General features: G+C 39.5%; 1 protein-coding gene across 10 annotated transcripts in view; it reads left to right on the forward strand.

The window, feature by feature from the left end:
- THSD7B (thrombospondin type 1 domain containing 7B) overlaps nucleotides 1-18,200 on the forward strand; it is a 690,438-nt gene that overhangs the window by 298,735 nt on the left and 373,503 nt on the right. For all 10 annotated transcript variants that reach the window (XM_053254956.1, XM_053254972.1, XM_053254939.1 and 7 more), the window contains 2 exons: nucleotides 12,745-12,900; nucleotides 14,571-14,768. In XM_053254956.1, the coding sequence (XP_053110931.1) occupies nucleotides 12,745-12,900; nucleotides 14,571-14,768 (354 nt within the window). The remainder of the gene's footprint in view (nucleotides 1-12,744; nucleotides 12,901-14,570; nucleotides 14,769-18,200) is intronic.

The following is an 18,200-nucleotide window of genomic DNA, read 5'->3' on the forward strand; positions in this document are numbered from 1 at the left end:
ACTGAACTGCTGATCTAGTGAATTGATTTTTTTTCCCCAAAAGGGAAATGGTTAGTACAAAATAAATATTTCTTCCAAATGACCTAATTTACTTGATAAAGGACATGCCTTCACAACAGGGCATAAATATATTCAAACCTGGCTGTGTTAAATTTACATTGTTGGGATGTTCAGCTATTGATCTGGAGGTTCACCACCAAACATTTCTGTGAATAGAATTGATAAGCTTAAAGCCACGTAACGGAATGATAAATATGTAACAGCTGGCTTCTAGGTTGAGTCCCTTTGAAACAAGACATAAAAAGACTGTACTCAAATCTTTGGGGTGCAAAACTGTCGTTCTTTATATCTGTAATGTAAGATGTAAGAGTAAATCCATGCAAAAGAGAAGAATCTTAGTAATTACAGAAGTGGAACATGTTTGGAGCTATTTGAAAGAACAAATACTATAAAAGAAACCTTATTCAAATGTTCTTAGGGTAAGTAAGCATCTCCCTTTTGCTGCATATTATCACTTTTGTCCCACAGATATCCTTGGCATAGCTTCTATCCTTTTGCTCCTGGTTTTTAAATACATATGTTCCTAGTCGATGGAGGAAATCTTTTGGCTTTTTGCAACACCCAGGGTTCTCATGGCAAGCTGCTCTGGAGATTGATTGTAGCTTCTATTTGCCTTGCCTGTACCTTTATGTCTCTTGGATATGTTATGTCCATTATGTCCATAATTATGTCCATTACCATTACCATGGACATTACCATGGGAGACAGCTATAGCTTTCCTATGATGAAGGCCCCATGCCATGGTTGTAACTTTTGGAGTAGCCTAAAATATAGTTCATTGCCACAGTGACAGTGAAGACAAACATAATGTTTTAAGTATGGGACAGTTGGTTAGAATACACACTTGCTGCCTTCAAGCATTTATTTATTTAACATATTTTATACCGCCCAAAACACAAGTTCTCTGTTTTAAGGCAGTGAATTCAATTTCTCTCATAATTATGGACAGAGTCACTCTAGTTGTTACAACAGCCACATGAAATGCAATATTTAACATAAGCCGACTACTCATGACTACCTCCTCATTCTACTCAGGATGAGTATAAAGTCCTTTTGCATCTCAAAGGAACATAGGAAGCTGCTGTATACTGAGCCAGAACATTGGTCCATCTAGCTCAGCATTGTCTACACAGACTGTCAGCAGGCAGGAGTCTCTCTTAGCCCTGTTTTGGAGATGCCAGGGACTTGGAAACCTTCTGCATGAAAGCATGCAGATGCTCTTCCAAAAGTAGCCCCTTCCGCTAAGGGGAACTACCTCTGTTGAAGTCAAAATGAGTGTATACTCATCAAGCAGGTACAAAGACTTCTCCAAACAGCTAGTGCAGCTCAGTTATTTCAGTTACTACTGTCTTCCACCATTGCTAGCAATACTGTTGCTAAAGTAGGATTAAACCTGGTCCCAAATATAACTTTCTGTGGTTTCTCCCCAGCACCATGTCCTTTCCCTACTACTAACCTCTTTTGGCACCTTTATTTGGCCACATTGAAAGCCTTCCTCATCCCCACAGTGGCAGTTGGGATACAGTACCACAGGGTTGATTTGTTTTTAATCATGATTTCAGTTGCTTCACGGAAGGACTCGATTTTAAAGATTTAAATCGCCAGTCAGGAAGATTCTATTTAATCATCATTTTCTAGTAAAAGTACATTCTTGTTGTCTAATATAACCTTGACATATTCAGAGATAAATGTAGGTTTCATTTTTAGAAGGTAGGTATGCACTTCTTATAATGCTGTTTCATTTGGGAAACTAGGCCGTGCATTTTTTGTTGTTGCACTGTTTGCATTTCACACACATGCCTGTCTTTCCCACAGGTACATTAACTTCATTAAAATATTCCCAAATCGGGTCTCTCTTACGGCTTGCTGCCATCATAAGTGTTTCCTTTCTACAATGGAGGATACACTCTGAAAAAGTTACCTCAGGACTGTATTAATGCTTTCTGTTCACTTTTGGTTTCACTTTCTATTCCCTTGTCCTATCCCTTGCATTTATATCCAGATTCCTCCTACTTGCTCAGATATATGCCATCCTCCCAATTCCTCTATTCGTTTATTGACTTTTGTCTTTACACTTTTAGAGAGAGGGAGGGTCAAAGGCTTGACTGTGTGTGTGTGTGTGTGTGTGCACACACACGCATGCTCTGCATGTATACTACCTTCTGAATGGGACCGATCAGGTCTGTTAACTTTCATCCCCATATACTGCTGTTAACATGTTCATAGAATGTAATTAGAAGTTATGATTAATATTGATGATGATATCTTTGACCTAGGTTGGGTTTTTTAAAATGAATTTTTAAACATTAAAATCCAATTTAAATAAAAAATCTCATTTAAATTTTTAAAATTCTGTTTTTAAAGAAGATTATCGATTTTTATCAACCCTGAAGTCCCGTAAGCATAGGAGCGACTTGCCTTCTGGAGTTCTTCATGTGCAGTCCTAACCAGTGCATCTTGGACACCTGCATAACAAATGAGAAAAGTGTCACTGGGTCCTGTAGTACTTTCACACAGGAAATCTCTGTGGTATTCCCAACTCTTTTTTGATCATGAATTCACCTGCTCTGTTGACTTCACAAATATTTGATTGATTGATTGATTAAGTGCCATCAAGTAGGTGTTGACTCTTAGCAACCACATAGATTCTCTCCAGGATGATGTGTCAAACTTGGCCTTTTAGGGTCTCTCAGTGGTGTATACATTGCTGTCGTGATCGAGTCCATCCACCTTGCTGCTGGTCGTCCTCTTCTTCTCTTGCCTTCAACTTTCCCCAGCATTTCAGACTAGGTCTTCACATAAAGTGTCCAAAGTATGATAGTTTGAGCCTGGTCATTTGTGCCTCAAGTGAACATTCTGGATTGATTTGTTCTATGATCCATTTGTTTGTCTTCCTGGCTGTCTATGGTATCCTCAAAAGTCTTCTCCAGAACCAAAGTTCAAAGGGGTCGAAGTTTTTTTTACATTGCTTCTTCAAAGTCCAACTTTTATTTCCATAGAGCGTCGCAGAAAAAACCATTGTCAGAACGATTCTAATCTTTGTAGGTGTAGACACATCACCTAAATATTCTTCCCAAGGCCTTCATTGCAACCCTGCCAAGTGCTAGTCTGTGGAGTATTTCTTGACTACTGGATCCTTTACTGTTGATGGTGGATCCTAAAACGCAGAAGCTATCTACCACTTCAATGTCTTCCTTGTCAATTCTGAGGCTGGTTGCTGTACCGTTGTCATTAGTTTAGTCTTCTTTACATTTAGTTGTAGTCCCATCTTTTCCCTGTGCTCCTTGACTTGCATTACTAGAGCTTGCAGATCATCCACATTCTCAGCTATTAGAGTGGTGTCATCAGCGTAGTGCAGGCTGTTGATGTTTCTTCCTCCAACTTTAAAACCACACTCATCTTCTTCCAATCCAGCTTCTCTCAGTATATGTTCACCATATAAATTGAATAAAGAAGGAGAAAGTATGCAGCCTTGTCTTACTCCTTTGCTAATCTGGAACCAGTCTGTTTCACCATGTTCTGTATGGACTATGGCTTCCTGTCCTGTGTATAGGTTTCTCAGGAGAACAGTGAGATGTTCTGGGACTCCCATTTTCCTAAGGATATTCCACGACTTGACATGGTCGACACAATCAAAGGCTTTTCTGTAGTCAATAAGGCATATATTGACATCTTTCTGGTATTCTTTGGCTTTCTCAATTATCCAGTGTGCATCAACAATGATTTCTCTTGTTCCTCGGCCTTTTCTGAAACCATCTTGAACATACAGCATAACCCTTTCCACGTAGGGCTCTAATCTGCGTTGGATGATCCTGAGCATTATTTTGCTAGCATGTGAAATTAAGGATATTGTGTGATGGTTTGCCCAATCTGTTGAGTCTCCTTTCTTTGGTATGGGTATGTAGACTGACCTCTTCCAATGTGTTGGCCACTGTGTTGTTCTCCAGGTTTGCTGGCATAGTTTGGTTAGAACCTTGACTGATTCTTCTTTTGTTGTCTGCCTTATTTCTGTAGCTATTCCATCAATTCCTGTAGCCTTCCAACTTGGTAATGACCAGAGTGCTGTTGTAACTTCATCTTCCCGTACTAGAGGTTCTAGCAAGTAGGGAATATCTTCTGGAGTATTTTGGATGTTTACCTCCCTTCTGTACAGATTTTTAGTATACTCCTTCCATCTCTGTTTTATCTTCTCTGAATCAGTTACTATCTGTCCTTTGGCATCCCTTAACATACCAATTTGAGGTTGCTGTTATTTATTCGATTTCTATACCACCCTTCCAAAAATGGCTCAGGGCAGTTTACACAGAGAAATACTAAATAAGATGGATCCCTATCCCCAAATGGCTCACGCTCTAAAAAAGAAACATAAGATAGACACCAGCAACAGTCACTGGAGGTACTGTGCTGGGGGTGGATAGGGCCAGTTACTCTCCCCCTGCTAAATAAAGAGAATCATCACATTAAAAGGCGCCTCTTTGACAGGTTAGCAGGGGTTAACCTCCCTCTGAGTTCAGAGATCTTTTGGAAAACTTTCCTTGTTTTTCCGTGCCGATTTCCATCCTTAAGGTCTTTACAGATGTCACTGCAGTACTGCTCCTTGTCTCTTCTAACATTTTTCTTAAATTCCCTATTAAGTTCCTTCCTGAGGTCTTTATCTTTCTTGACTTTGGCTTTTCTCCTCTTCTTGGCAATTTCCACCATCTGGTCTGACATCCATTTTGCTGTTTCTTGGTCTTCTGTTTCTTGGTCTTGGGCAGTCTCTTTGCACATACGTTCTTAACAACTTTTTTGATTTCATTCCACAATTCCTCTGGTTCTCTATCAATGAAGTTCAGAACTTCAAAGTGGTTCCTGATGTTCTCCTTGAAAATGGTGGGTACATTCTCAAGATCATATCATGGAATCTGGATAGCTTTGTATTTCTGCTTTAGCTTGACTTTGAACTTGCACATGAGCAGTTCGTTATCTTTCCACCATCGGCCCCGGGTCATGCCTTTGCTGTCATAACTGAGCTCTTCCACCTCCTTGTACCAATAATGTAAGCAATTTGATTTCTGTCTACTACTCCAATTGGTGATGTCCATGTGTATATGCACTGCTTTGGTTGTTTGAAGAATGTGTTAGCAATGAAGAGACCATTGGCTTGGCAGAAACTAATAAGCCATTCTCCTGCTTCGTTTCTGTTTCCTAGGCCATATAGGCTGACTGTGTTTTCCTCCTTACCATTTCCAACTTTGGCATTCCAGTCTCCAATCACCAGCATCACATCTTGCTTGCATGTTCTGTCAATTTCAGCCTGAACTTGAGCATAAAACTCATCAACTTCCTCTTCTTCTGCATCAGCTGTTGGGGCATAGACTTGAAGAACTGTCATGTTAAAGGGTTGTCCATTAAATCTAATTGATATTAGTCGGTCACTGACTGCATTGTACCCAAGTACTGTCATTGCTATTTCCTTCCTGACTTTGAAAGCAACACCGTTTCTTCTTTGGTTTTCATGTCCTGAGTAGTAAATGGTATGATTTTCTGACTGAAAGCGTCCCATTCCAATCCCTTTTAATTTACTGATGCCCAAGATGTCAATCTGTAGCCGATTCATTTCATCTTTCACTGTGTCAAGCTTTCCCATATTCATGCTTCTTACGTTCCACATTCCCATTGTAATTCTGTCTTTGCCGCTTCGGATTTTCTTTTCCTGCATGGCAACACCAGCTGCTAGACATACAAAAGGTGTTAGTCTAACCGTGTCATAAACACCATCGGTACTCTTAGAGATCCTCAGCTCTTCCTCAGTAGCATGTTGAGTACCATGCGACCTGAGGGGCCCATCATCCAGCAGTACATCAGCAATCATTCCATTTTGTCTATCCATGTGGTTTTCTTGGTAAAATACAGGAGTGGTTTACCATTGCCTTCTCCCGCACAGTATGAAACAATACCTTTGTCGTTGTCACTGAAGTGATGATCCGCCTCCAGCACCTTCCTATATTGCTGCTGCCCAATATAGGTGCCTGCTTGCTTTAGCTGGGCAGCTGGGATGACCTTTGCACTTTGGGTGACCCTACTGGGAGTATACCTCCCAGCATACTTTGCTTATCCCTCTCAGGAACATCCCCCACCACCATGATGAGGCAGCTCATCATGGGAGGGGGGGATCACAGATATTAGGTCATAAGAAGTATTTGTCTTCTTTCAAGGCTCGGTCAATTGCACAAAAATGTTATAATTTTTCTTAGTGTCTTCTGGGAAGAGTTGTATCACTGCTTTATTAGATGAATAAATATTGCTATCCTGCATCTGCCATTGAGTAACTGTTTTGTTAGAATAAGATTATTTATACCAGTTAATAGAAACATGATTTGCAAGCTCTCTGCTCATTTGTTCCTATTACAGTACTTTAGACTAATGCAGTGTTTCATAGTAGAAGTTTAAATCTGGTGGGTTTCCCAACAAATTTATAATTGTTCTGAAAAACAGGACATAATAATGTGTTTCACAAGCTACTTAAGCGAGTATTCTTGCAGCTACAGCACAACAGTTTAAGAGGGTTGTGGACCAGACCGTATTCTGTATTTTTTTGATAATCCACAATAGCAGATTGTATAATAAATTAATAATCTTCCTACCTTGAAGTCAGGTAACAATTCATTTTGTTGCATTCACCCAAATATTAGACATCTATTGACTTTTCTTCTGCTGGATATAAAGATGCATTGCCCTGAGAACTTAATATTGACTAAAGAGAAGTCAAATCCAATAGTCATCTTGAAGGACAATCTATCTTGAAGTTCCCGTTTTGTTACATACATTCAAAATCTCTGTTGTAAATGTTGGAAAACTCTCCATTCTTGTTTAAATTTGTTCAAACTGCTGATTCTTTTCCAGTCCAGAAGATATGAAGTCAGAGATCCATGAAAAAGGATAATTTATATTCTAGGAGAGTGAAAAATATAGCAATGTCTGCCAGTAAAAGATGTATATATTTGCATATGACCTTCAGCTTCTTAATGTTGCCTCCATCAACATTAGAGTTTAAAGATATACAGTAAATAGTCAAAACTTACTGATCCAGGATGGTAGTTCAGTTAATTTTCCTTATTAGCTCCCTTATGTAAGTAATATCTGGTGATTCCATACTGCCCAGTTCACTCTCTTCTATCAAACATACAGGTGAAAACCAAAGGAAAATTAGCACCATTTCCCCCCCAAAATTTAGTTTATCAGTTCGTCATAATGCTAATATAGGAATCTGCAGTTGTAATTGATTGAATATTCAGTGTATAGAAATACACAATTTGTTGTTATTTTCATATATATGGATTCCTCCAATGGATTTACAGTCTAAAGTTCAATGAAGAGGAGGAAAGGAAGGGAAATGAGCAAAGCTCTTGGAAAGAATATATACATTGATTTACACACAGTTATGCTTAGTTATAGTGGGGTATGGAGCTGAAGGACTGCATCAAGACTTTATGGGAAAGGTGAGTTTTGAAGAGGGATTTGAAGGAAGAAAGAAGTGGCATAATGCAGCAGGTATTCTGGAACTAATTCCAGGCATAAGGAGCAGCAAATGAGAAATGGTAGTGTTTCAGGACACAGGGGATCTTTGTGTAGACATAGAGGATCAAAGAGGATCACAGGCAGGGATATGTAAGTTTATAAGTAGAGGAAGGTGGGGGATCACGGCCATGGAGAATGTTGAATGTAAGAGTGAGGAGCTTGTAGTAGATCAAGGTGTGTACAGAAAGCCAGTATAGGAACTGAAGGAACAATGTCACATGTTTAATTGAACGGAATTGTTACTTGGGAAAAATAGAACAAGAATTTTCAATAAAGGAGCCTCACACATTTAAACAATAAATAAGCCACAATAATGTGTAGGAATAGTAAATGAGGATTCAGATAATCTGAAAGTGGAGTGAACACATTGGTAGGAACTTACTAAATTGGATACATTTGGACTGAGTCTAGGTCAGGGCTGGGGAATAAACCAGAACGTTTGAATATTCATATGGACAAAAGATGTCCCACTGAGATCAGGCTTCCTCTTCCACTTAAATGAAGTGGGTCACTTCCCATGAGCAGAAGAGTTTTTTGCATGACCACACCAGGCTCCTGCATTCCAAGGAACCTAGATTGGGTATAGTAGTGTATTCCTTCAGCTGGTTCAAGATACAGCATGGACTGCTCTGATGTGGCCCATGTTCTGTTAGTGAAGTGAAAGAGCCCTGGGTTTTAGTAGATCTTTTCATTCAGTGGTTTGCAAGACTGTGTTCCTTCTATAAAATGTTTTATATTTCACAGCAACTAGATGTGATTGAGGCTAGTTCTTATAGATCTCTCAGGTCTATAGTAGGGGTGTGCACGGAATCGGTTTTGCCAGTTCGGTTTGAATCCGGACTGGATTTTACCAACCCAGTCCTGTCTTGGGTTTGGCCGAATCGGGTCCAGTCCAGTTTGGCCATCAAATTGGGCTGAACCAGTTTGTGGGCCGGTTTGGGGGTATACTTGTAAAGGGGAATCAGGCTATGATTCCCCTTTACAAGCAAAGGGCATTCCCTAACCTAAAGGCCGGGGCGGGGGAGAGGCAAGAGAAAGGGTACTGTTTGTACCTTTAGGAGCTGCAGCAAAGAGACATCAAAGGCTATGGAGGAAGACAGAGAGACATTGGAGATGGCAGGCACATGACCTCCATGCATGCACAGAGGTCATGACCACAGCCTCTGCGTGTGCATGGAGGCCCGAACTGGGCTTCAGCTGGCCTTGGCTGTCATTAAGGAGGCTGGGGGGTGGGCTTGGAGAAGCCCCCATCACTGCCCCCACCACCTCCGATGTCTCTCTGTCATGATCTTCTAAAGGTACAAACATCCTCTCACCTCTCCCCTCACCGCCCACTGCCTTTAGGTTAGGGAATGCCCTTTACTTGTAAAGGGGAATCCTCACTGGATTCCCCTTTACAAGTATACCCCCGAATCAGCCCACAAACTGGTTCTTAGAACCGAGGCCAGTCCAGTTCAAACTCAGACTTGCACCCCCCCTTGAGGGGCCAGGCTGGTTAAAATTTGGACCACCTGAACTGGGCTGGTTCAATCTGAACCATGGTTCGAATAGAGCTGACTTGCACACTCCTAGCCTGTAGACAAACTTCTGCTCCGTAAACACAGTGGGCCACTGTGCGAAACAGGATGCTGGACTAGATGGGCCTTGGGCCTGATCCAGCAGGGCTGTTCTTATGTTCTTATGTTCTAATAATAAACAATATCTGGCTGATACATAAAAATAATATTTACCCAGTATTATTAGAATGTAGGTTTGTTAGTCTAATATGTTCCATTTCTTTCTTTTCTCATGTTTATTTTTATTTCTGAAATACGTTCACTGACAAATGATTGCCTAGTTTTCTTATTCAGAGAATTAGTGTTATATATTATAGTTATGTGGCTGGTGTACCCTGAAATAAATGTATTGCTGCCAAAAGGCATTGCAAAACTGTGTCAAAACAAGCGCCATGGCGTCAGCGACATGGCTAATATTGCTTTCTTTTAGTTGAAACTGTATCGGTTTGTGATGACAAAATGCATCGAGCCTGATTTGCTTGCTTGTTTGCCACTGAATTACTAGAATGATAAATTATTTTGTAAAGCGTAATGCTGAAGGGCATATTAAGAAATGCATGAGGCTGTTTGAAAGAGAATAGCTTGATGGTTAAAATGGGCTAATATTTATCTTGCTCTTTCTGCCGTTTGACTTTTAGAACCTGTAGAAAAGGTCTATTTACTTTAGAAGTAAGGTGAATTGGATTTCTGCCAACTTGGAGTAGTCCCTAAATGAATATGTCAAAGGCAATATTGTTTCTAAAAAACAAAATTCAGAAGCAGTCTTTTTCATCTGAATGTTTCATTAGTTTTGAATTAAATTTTAGTAATTGCCTTTTGATTATGGAGTCATATCCTACTACGAGTGCCTGAGGAACAAGTTGTTTGTGAATTTGGTCTGTGAGTTTAAAAAAAAAATTGAACTCCAGATGATTCTTAGCATTTCTCATTTCAACTTGAACCACATTAATGAAAAATCCTATGCATTCGTGTTTGTGGAATTCTGTACATGAACATGAAGCTCAAAAAATCAAAGCATTATGCATCTTCTAACCCTAACACTGTACAAATCCTGAGTGAAGCTGTGTAAAGATGCACAGAACAAAAGCTACCTTTGAAATTGGGGGGGGGGAGAGTGTCCACAGTACTGAAAATCCTGTGCAGTCACAAAACTTTGCATCACTTGGCAAAACTTTTGATTATTATTATTTTTTTTAAAGAATATTTTGATATCTGGGGACCTGGAAATACCCCAGAAAAACCCAGCACTTTTTTGTTTTCCCCCAAAAAGTTGAAGGGGGGGGGGGATGATGATGAAATGTTTTCCTTGGTATAATGAATAAAATATTTAAGAAAAGGTATTCAAATATATTAATGTAAGGAAAGGTGTTCTGGCCTTTACTCCCTCAAGCTTCTTGCTTGCTTCAGATATAGGGGTGTAGCTAGGGAAGAGGGGGCTGTGTTAACCCCTCTCCCCGGTGGCCTCTCAGAGTGAGGGAGATAATGAAGAAAGTTGTGTGTGTAGCTAGGCGGCCTTCAGGAGCTGGGGGGCCCGGGTTCTAGGGATGTGCATGGTCCGGACCAGTCCGGACTGGCACCGAGGGGGGGTCTACCTTTAAGGGCGGGGGTAGAACTTACCCCTCCCGCCGCTCTTCCCCCTCCGGTGCTGTAGTTTTAAGCAAAGTTTTTGGGGCGGCAGCGTTTCTCCGGCTCCAAACCGGTTCGGAAGCCTCCAACATGGCCTCCAGACCGGTTCGTGCACATCCCTACCGGGTTCTTTGACCCAACCACTCAATTACAGCAACACCCCTGTTCAGATTCTTCCATCTTCTGCAGCATGTGAAAGAAATTGGTCTATGTTTGGAAATATATCAGATCAAGAAATAAATGAACATGTGAAAAGGTAGAGAGGCTTGTCTCAATCCAGGCAATTCAGTTTTCACAAGACATTAAAATGATAATAATGTAGGATAAGAAGAAGCAGAAACTGTTGATAGTGATACAATAAAGAGAGGCTCATCACTGCAGCATTGGCACAACCGTTAGTGACGGTATCACTGAAAGCTTGGTAGAAATGAGGATGTGGTTGGGGGACATACGGAATGCTCGCCTCATTTGCCAATTGGTGGGGCACTGCATTGTATGTAAGCCATCCCTCCCCCCCGCTTTTCAACACCAACTTTTTGCTTGCATCTCTTCGGCATTTTTTGACAGTTTATAAGAAGCAGGCAAAAAGTTGCTGTTGAAAACAGAAGAAACTGGCTTACAGAGATGCTGGTTTCCTTGGAGTTTAGCAGATTTCAGTCCATTTGGAACAAAAATTAAATAACATTTATTTATTTAAAATATTTCTATACCACCCCAAACTTGTGTTTAAAAGTAAATTACTTCATTTGGGCTAATTGTCTGTATAAACTATACTTCTAAATGTAATATAGTATACCAAACATGGTCAATGTTATAAGCAATGTATGTTATACATAATAAATACTCCTAAAGAAACAATGTGACTTTAGACCTTTAATGGGCACTAAAAAAAAAAAAAGCATATATTTCAGTTTTTATCAAAATTCCCATATCCCCCAGAAAACCCACCTGCACCTTGAAAAAAATGCCCCCTATAGGAATGTAACATCTCTATAGAAAACAATGAATAATGTTCTTCTTAATGTATAATGTAGAAATTTAAAATTTCCTGTTTTCCCAACAACTTTTTTTTTAAAAAAAATCTAAATGTTTAGGAGGAGATATTTGTAGTACCTGTAATTTCTTGGTCTATGTAGGCACCAAATTTTGACTCTCTATAAATTTGATTTACCCACCAGCCAGCCATTGAGGCTCTTTCTTCTCTTCATAGCCCCAAATTTATTTATTGGTGTCATGCCTGTCCTTTTGTTCTCAGTTTAAAAAGTTCAGTTCACCTATATAAAACACTCTGTCGCCCTCACCTCCCAAACTCTTTCAAGGTCTCTAAACTTAATTCAGCCTCAAAATGGTTGTGTGTACGGTGTTGAGAAAGTGGGTTTCTAGGTATAGTATATCAGCTGCTGGTGGCGGCGATGCTGGATTTTCTCTTTCACACCTTGTTGAGCCTTCCAGTCATCAACTTCTAGTACTGTAGCTGAGTTATAAAACAGCTGATGATGATGAGAGCAGTTCCAGTTCACATGAACCATTATTCCTATTCTGCTCATAGAGCAGGTGCTCCTGAAATATGGATAGAAGTAATAAGATTGAGCTGTGAAGCAATTGTCTATTTGCAGTAAAATCTGGAATTATAGATTTATAGGTTACAGATGTAGTGAGGACCTCTTACAGTGAAATAGCTGTGTTTTTTTAATCAGCATGTTCTGTGAACTCTGATAAAATGGAATATGAAATTCTATTAATTTAAATCGTTCTCAGATACAATTCTGAATTGCAGCAATGACACTAATTGTTGAGGGTTCTGCTATCACTGTCACCTTGGGTTCTAAGTTTCTTTTCCTTAATTGTTGATGGTCGAATAGGTTACTGTATACTACATTCTGGAACCCTGACTCATTTGAAGGTATAATATGAGTGTTGTCTTTTTTTCCTCTTTCTGAAGTGACCAGACCTGTTGAGAACAAGCTTTGCCTTTCTCCTGCTCCCCCTGCTTCTCAACTGTGCAGTATTCCGTGTCCTGCTGAGTGTGTGGTTTCCTCCTGGCTGGCATGGGGCCCTTGTGTTCATGAAAACTGCCAAGAAACCCAAGGGAGAAAAGGTCCATTCTGACTCATTTCCATCAGTTTGTTGTTTTGTGGGAGGTGGTTTACTGTAGTGACAACTTATACCAGCTTGAAACTCAATGAGACAAATCCATAACTGCAGTTCTTTGTTTGACTTTTAATTTATAATTAACCAAGACATGCTGCATTTTTAATGAACTGCCAAGCCCATCGTGGCCGGGACTGCTGGTTTCTGCTGATCACTTACTAATGTCTACAGTACAGGCCAAAGTGAACCTGCAAGAGTATAATTTGAATTATATAATCTGGGCTGCATTAATCTTCCATTTGCAGAAATATGTCCCACTTGTGCAAGGGGTGGTAGGAGCATTTTCATTTATTTCCTCTTTCTTTCTGGCACCTCCTGAAAATCTGCTCCTTAGGGTCTCCCAGTCCACAGGAGCAGATATGGGAGGTCATAGGGAGACAGGAAATTGGGCAAAATTGCCCCACGTCCCCCTTTGCACAAGGGGAATGTAATTTTGCAAATGGAAGACTAGTTTGCATTAGTGTTATGGTTACATATGGTTATATATAGCCACATGTCTTTCTAGCTCTGGATTATCATCTGCTTTCAGTAACATGTACATTGTAGTAACAAAAATATATATTCAGTTATTAATTACTTTTGTATTCTTTCTGGATATTTTTAATTTTTAATGCATAAGTTTAGTTAAAATAAGTTTAAAAGAAGCCTAAATATGAATAATAATCAGATCTTGTTGCCTCCATTCTAAAGCAGATTACCAAATAAGAAAACAATTTATTATCTAGTAGTCTGCTATATGATAAATATTAATTCTTCAGCTTCCAATAGGAGCTTAGGCTCCAAGTCATTGAAGTGATTGGATCAATTGACTTGACTGCTGACAACACACTTTACCCTAGTCACTGCTAGGGCTTATTTGAACTTCAGCATTTTTCAGTTAAAGATCAATGAGTCAGGCATTATTCAGGTGGCAGAAGTGACTGACTCTCAATCTGTAGCTCAGCCATAGTGTGAATGAACCCTGGAGAAATGCACACCTACAGCGAGTGCCCACATAGCTGGCTATGGCTCTGCTCAGATGTCATGTCACATCAATGTTTGGTGTTACACAAATACACTCTGGGCTCACAAGTTCCCTCTTCACTATATATATTTTGAGTCTCTTTTGAACTTCTTGTTGCTTACCTCCAAGTAGTATGCCTCCAAGACAGAATGAAAGCCACAATCAAAGTGTGATTTACAGTTCTCATTTTCAGGCATTCTCTGGTTTGTTACAATCAGAGTTTGCTCAGTTTGGACAAAACCATGTGTTGTGTTGAGAATCAGGAAGTGCAAGAGTGAATCAGAATTGATTGAGCAGGAGGAAAAAGCAACATGAAAGCTCCTTAGTGAAATACAAATCCTCTTCTGGTATTAGATAGTATGCTTTAGGTACAAATTCAGTGACTTGGGATGTCTTGAATAATAATAAACCCTTTATGGCAAAGATTTAGAACTAATGGCACTGCTAGCTGAAGATAAATGAATTGCAAACATTAGATAATTTGTTTTCCATTTCTAAAAACTCTTAATATGTGCCCATACCAAATGTAGTTGGGGAGTCAATGCACAAATGTATGTATCTTATTTATTCATTTTTTGGGATGAAACTCAGCTATCTTGCTTCTTTTGTCCTAGGTTTCAAAATGAGGAAAAGACACATTGTTGTGGAACCCACAGGCACTTCTGCTGCTTGTCCACACTTGATAGAATCAATACCCTGTGAAAATCCAATGTGCTATCTGTGGAATGTTTCAAAAGGGATCTGTTTGCCTTATAATGGAATATGTGGACAAGGAAATTGTGTGCTGCATGCTGTATGCAAGAACTACAAGGGTATGTGGTGCCAATTGTTTTGCTTGCTTTGCATAAATTTGCTTGTTTTTCATAAATAAACAAAGACTGCATTCAGATATAGATGATGTTTCTCTTCCCCATTCCCCACACCTTTCCTTCTGTCTCACCTGAGCTTGAACTTGAACTGGGTGGTGGAGGGGAAGGGAAAGTGAATTTCACTTCTCTCCCCTCCTCACAAAGCCACACAGAAGTCCAGGAATATGTCTATGAGAGCTGTGCAGCCGTCACAGACATATTCCTGGAGGCAAAAGTGCTTTTGCGGGGAGGGGAGAGAAACAAAAATAGCTTCCCCTCTCCCTCAACCTGCCCAGCACTGTGAAGCAGGCCTTGTGCTCAGTTTGTTACCTAGCTGCTTGTGGTGACAGACCTCATAAGCCTGCGTGGCATGTCAGCCACTGTTTATTTTTTTATTGTATTTTTAAAAATATGTTGTTGACCATAGGGCAGCATACAATTTTTCAAAAATAATGTTCTCTTATGAAATACAGAGTTTGTGCCTTTGGATTCTTGAAAACTTAACATAAAATAAGATGCTATCATTCCTCCCCACCTTTTCTAATTGCAACAGCTTTTTAAAACAAAATTTACTCAGGAATATGGTGTTGCCTTGTCATGGCTGATTTATTGTATAAGATTCTGATGATATGTAAATGAAAACATTGCGCTGAGTAATGTGTTATGTACTTTGCAGCATTTCAGATCAAGAATGTGTTCGCTTTGGAGCTTCTTTAATAATGAATAGGCACACATTTTTACATGAAGTTTACAAACAAGTAGCGTTTGATGCTTTTTTACCCAGAACTTGAAATGCAGCCAAAACTTCATCATACATGATGAGGTCAATGTTGTCAGATCACCAGATTGTATTACAGAAGGGCATGATTCTCGAGTCTTTAACGGTACTGTGTAGTGCAATAGCTTTAGAATGTGTCAACATCACATTTGAAAGGGACAGATGTTTTCTATTACATTAGTTTTCACATATTCAAATGTTGCAAATGACCAACAAGTGGGATTAATTATTAAATGGATGCAATTGCAATGTGAAGCATGTAGTTTTATTTTTAGCGTACTTTCCTCATAGAAAGTAGTCTTATGAGATCACTTTGCTGGGTGTGTCTGTAAAAACTTTTCAATGCCTGGACCAATTTTTACCAAATTTAGTACAGTTGTAGTACCACATAGGGACACCTCAACCGTGTATTTTCTGATGATGTCATCCTCCCCAATTCAACATGATGGCTGTATGATCTTTTGAGATGGAAGTGGGCTTGTGAATCGCCTAACTGGTTTGCAAAAAACTTGGTACACATGAAAAAATTATACAGGACCTTAAACCTTGATACCCCATGAATTAATTCCAGAACCCATTTCAAGATTGTAGTTGTGTGTGTGCTTCCCCTAACAATTTTGCAATGCCTGGACCAATTTGGATCAAATTTAGTACAGTTGTAGTGCTGCTTAGGGACATTTGAGCAGCATGTTTTATAATAATAATAATTATTATTATTATTACATTTATATCCCGCTCTTCCTCCAAGGAGCCCAGAGCGGTGTACTACATACTTTAGTTTCTCTTTCACAACAACCCTGTGAAGTAGGTTAGGCTGAGAGAGAAGTGACTGGCCCAGAGTCACCCAGCTAGTTTCATGGCTGAATGGGGATTTGAACTCGGGTCTCCCCGGTCCTAGTCCAACACTCTAACCACTACACCATGCTGGCTCACGATGGAGCCATCTCATTTCCATCCTCCACCTATGCATGGTGCATCCTGTTCTTACAGATGATGCTCTGACAACTACTGCATTTGGTGTTAAACAACGAAAAGTTCATGAATTTGAAGATGGTAATTATCAATTAAAATTATAGTGAAAGAAAATATATATATAAGAACAGCCTTGCTGGATAAGGTCCAAGGCCTATCTAGTCCACCATCTGGTTTCAGCCAGTGGCCTACCATATGCCTCTGGAAAGCCCAAAGGCAAGAGCTGCTGGTATGCCCTCTCTCCTACTGTTACTCCTCTGCAATTGGTGTTTGGAGGAATCTTGCCTCTTAGGATGGAAATGGTCTATACCGCTCAGACTAGTATCCATTGATAGACGTGTCCTCCATGATTTTTTCTATACCCTTCTTAAAGCCATCCAGGCTGGTGGCTGTCACCATATCTTGTGGCAGAAAATTTCATAGGTTAATTATATTTTGTGTGAAAAAGTACTTGTTGGCCATAAATTTCCTGGGAATCAGTTACATGGAATGACCCCCTGGTTCTATTGTTATGTGAGAGGGAGAAAGATTTCTCTCTCTACTGCACACCATGCATAAAGTTATAGACCACTATTATGTTAGCCCTCAGCTACTTTTTCTAAACTAAAAGTCCCCGGTGATTTTAGTTTTTTTCTAAATGAAAAAGCCCGTCATAAGGAAGGTGCTTTATGCACCTAATAATCTTCGTTGCCATCTTCTGCACCTTTTCTAGTTCTGTAATGTCCTTTCTAAGGTATGGTGACCAAAACTGTACACAGTACTCCAAATGAGGCCACACCATAGATTTTTACAAGGGCATTATGATATCAGCATTTTTATTTTCAGTCACCTTTCTAATGATTCCAAACATGGAATTGGCCCTTTTCACAGTTGCCGCACATTGTGGCAACACTTTCAACGAGCTGTCCGCCATGACCCCAAGATTGGTTGGATGAAAAACAAACTTGTGTTAGAACCAAAAATTCCACTTTGGGTATCTCCACTGGAAGTTATATCTAGAAAACAGAAAAATATGCAGCAGATATGGCCTACGTATCGACAACTGCTTGTTCCCCAAGGTGCAAAATACAAACTTAAAAAACTAGATCTTATGCAGGATTGGAATATTTCTTGCTTTCAGTATCACCAGATTAGTGCCTTATTCAAGCAAGATTGTAAAAAGGATCTTAATCAATCAAAGTCAGCATTTGAACAACAGTTGTGTGACAAGGAAGACAAACTAGTTTCTAGGATGTATGATCTGTTATTATTGGAAGAAACAATAACTGAAGTAGTGAAAACTTCAATGATTAAATGGGCTCAGGATTTTGGTTACAATATAGACTTGGAGAAATGGGAAAAACTATGGATAGAAGACATGAAATACATTGCCTGTTCTAATTTAAAGGAAAATAATCTTAAGATGATGTACAGATGGCATCTAATTCCTAAGAAGCTGGCTTTAATGTACAAGAACATGTCAAACAAATGTTGAAAGTGTAAAAAAGAGGAGGGTTCCTATATACATTTATAGTGGACTTGTAATAAGTCTAAACGCTATTGGGATTTAATATACAATGAGCTTCAGAAAGTGTTTAAAATGACTTTCCCTAAGAGCCCAGTAACAATACTGTTAGGCATTGATAATAGCTCATTGCCTAGGAAAT

This window comes from Hemicordylus capensis, chromosome 1 (genome assembly GCF_027244095.1).
Source record: "Hemicordylus capensis ecotype Gifberg chromosome 1, rHemCap1.1.pri, whole genome shotgun sequence".
NCBI classification, from domain to species: domain Eukaryota; kingdom Metazoa; phylum Chordata; class Lepidosauria; order Squamata; family Cordylidae; genus Hemicordylus; species Hemicordylus capensis.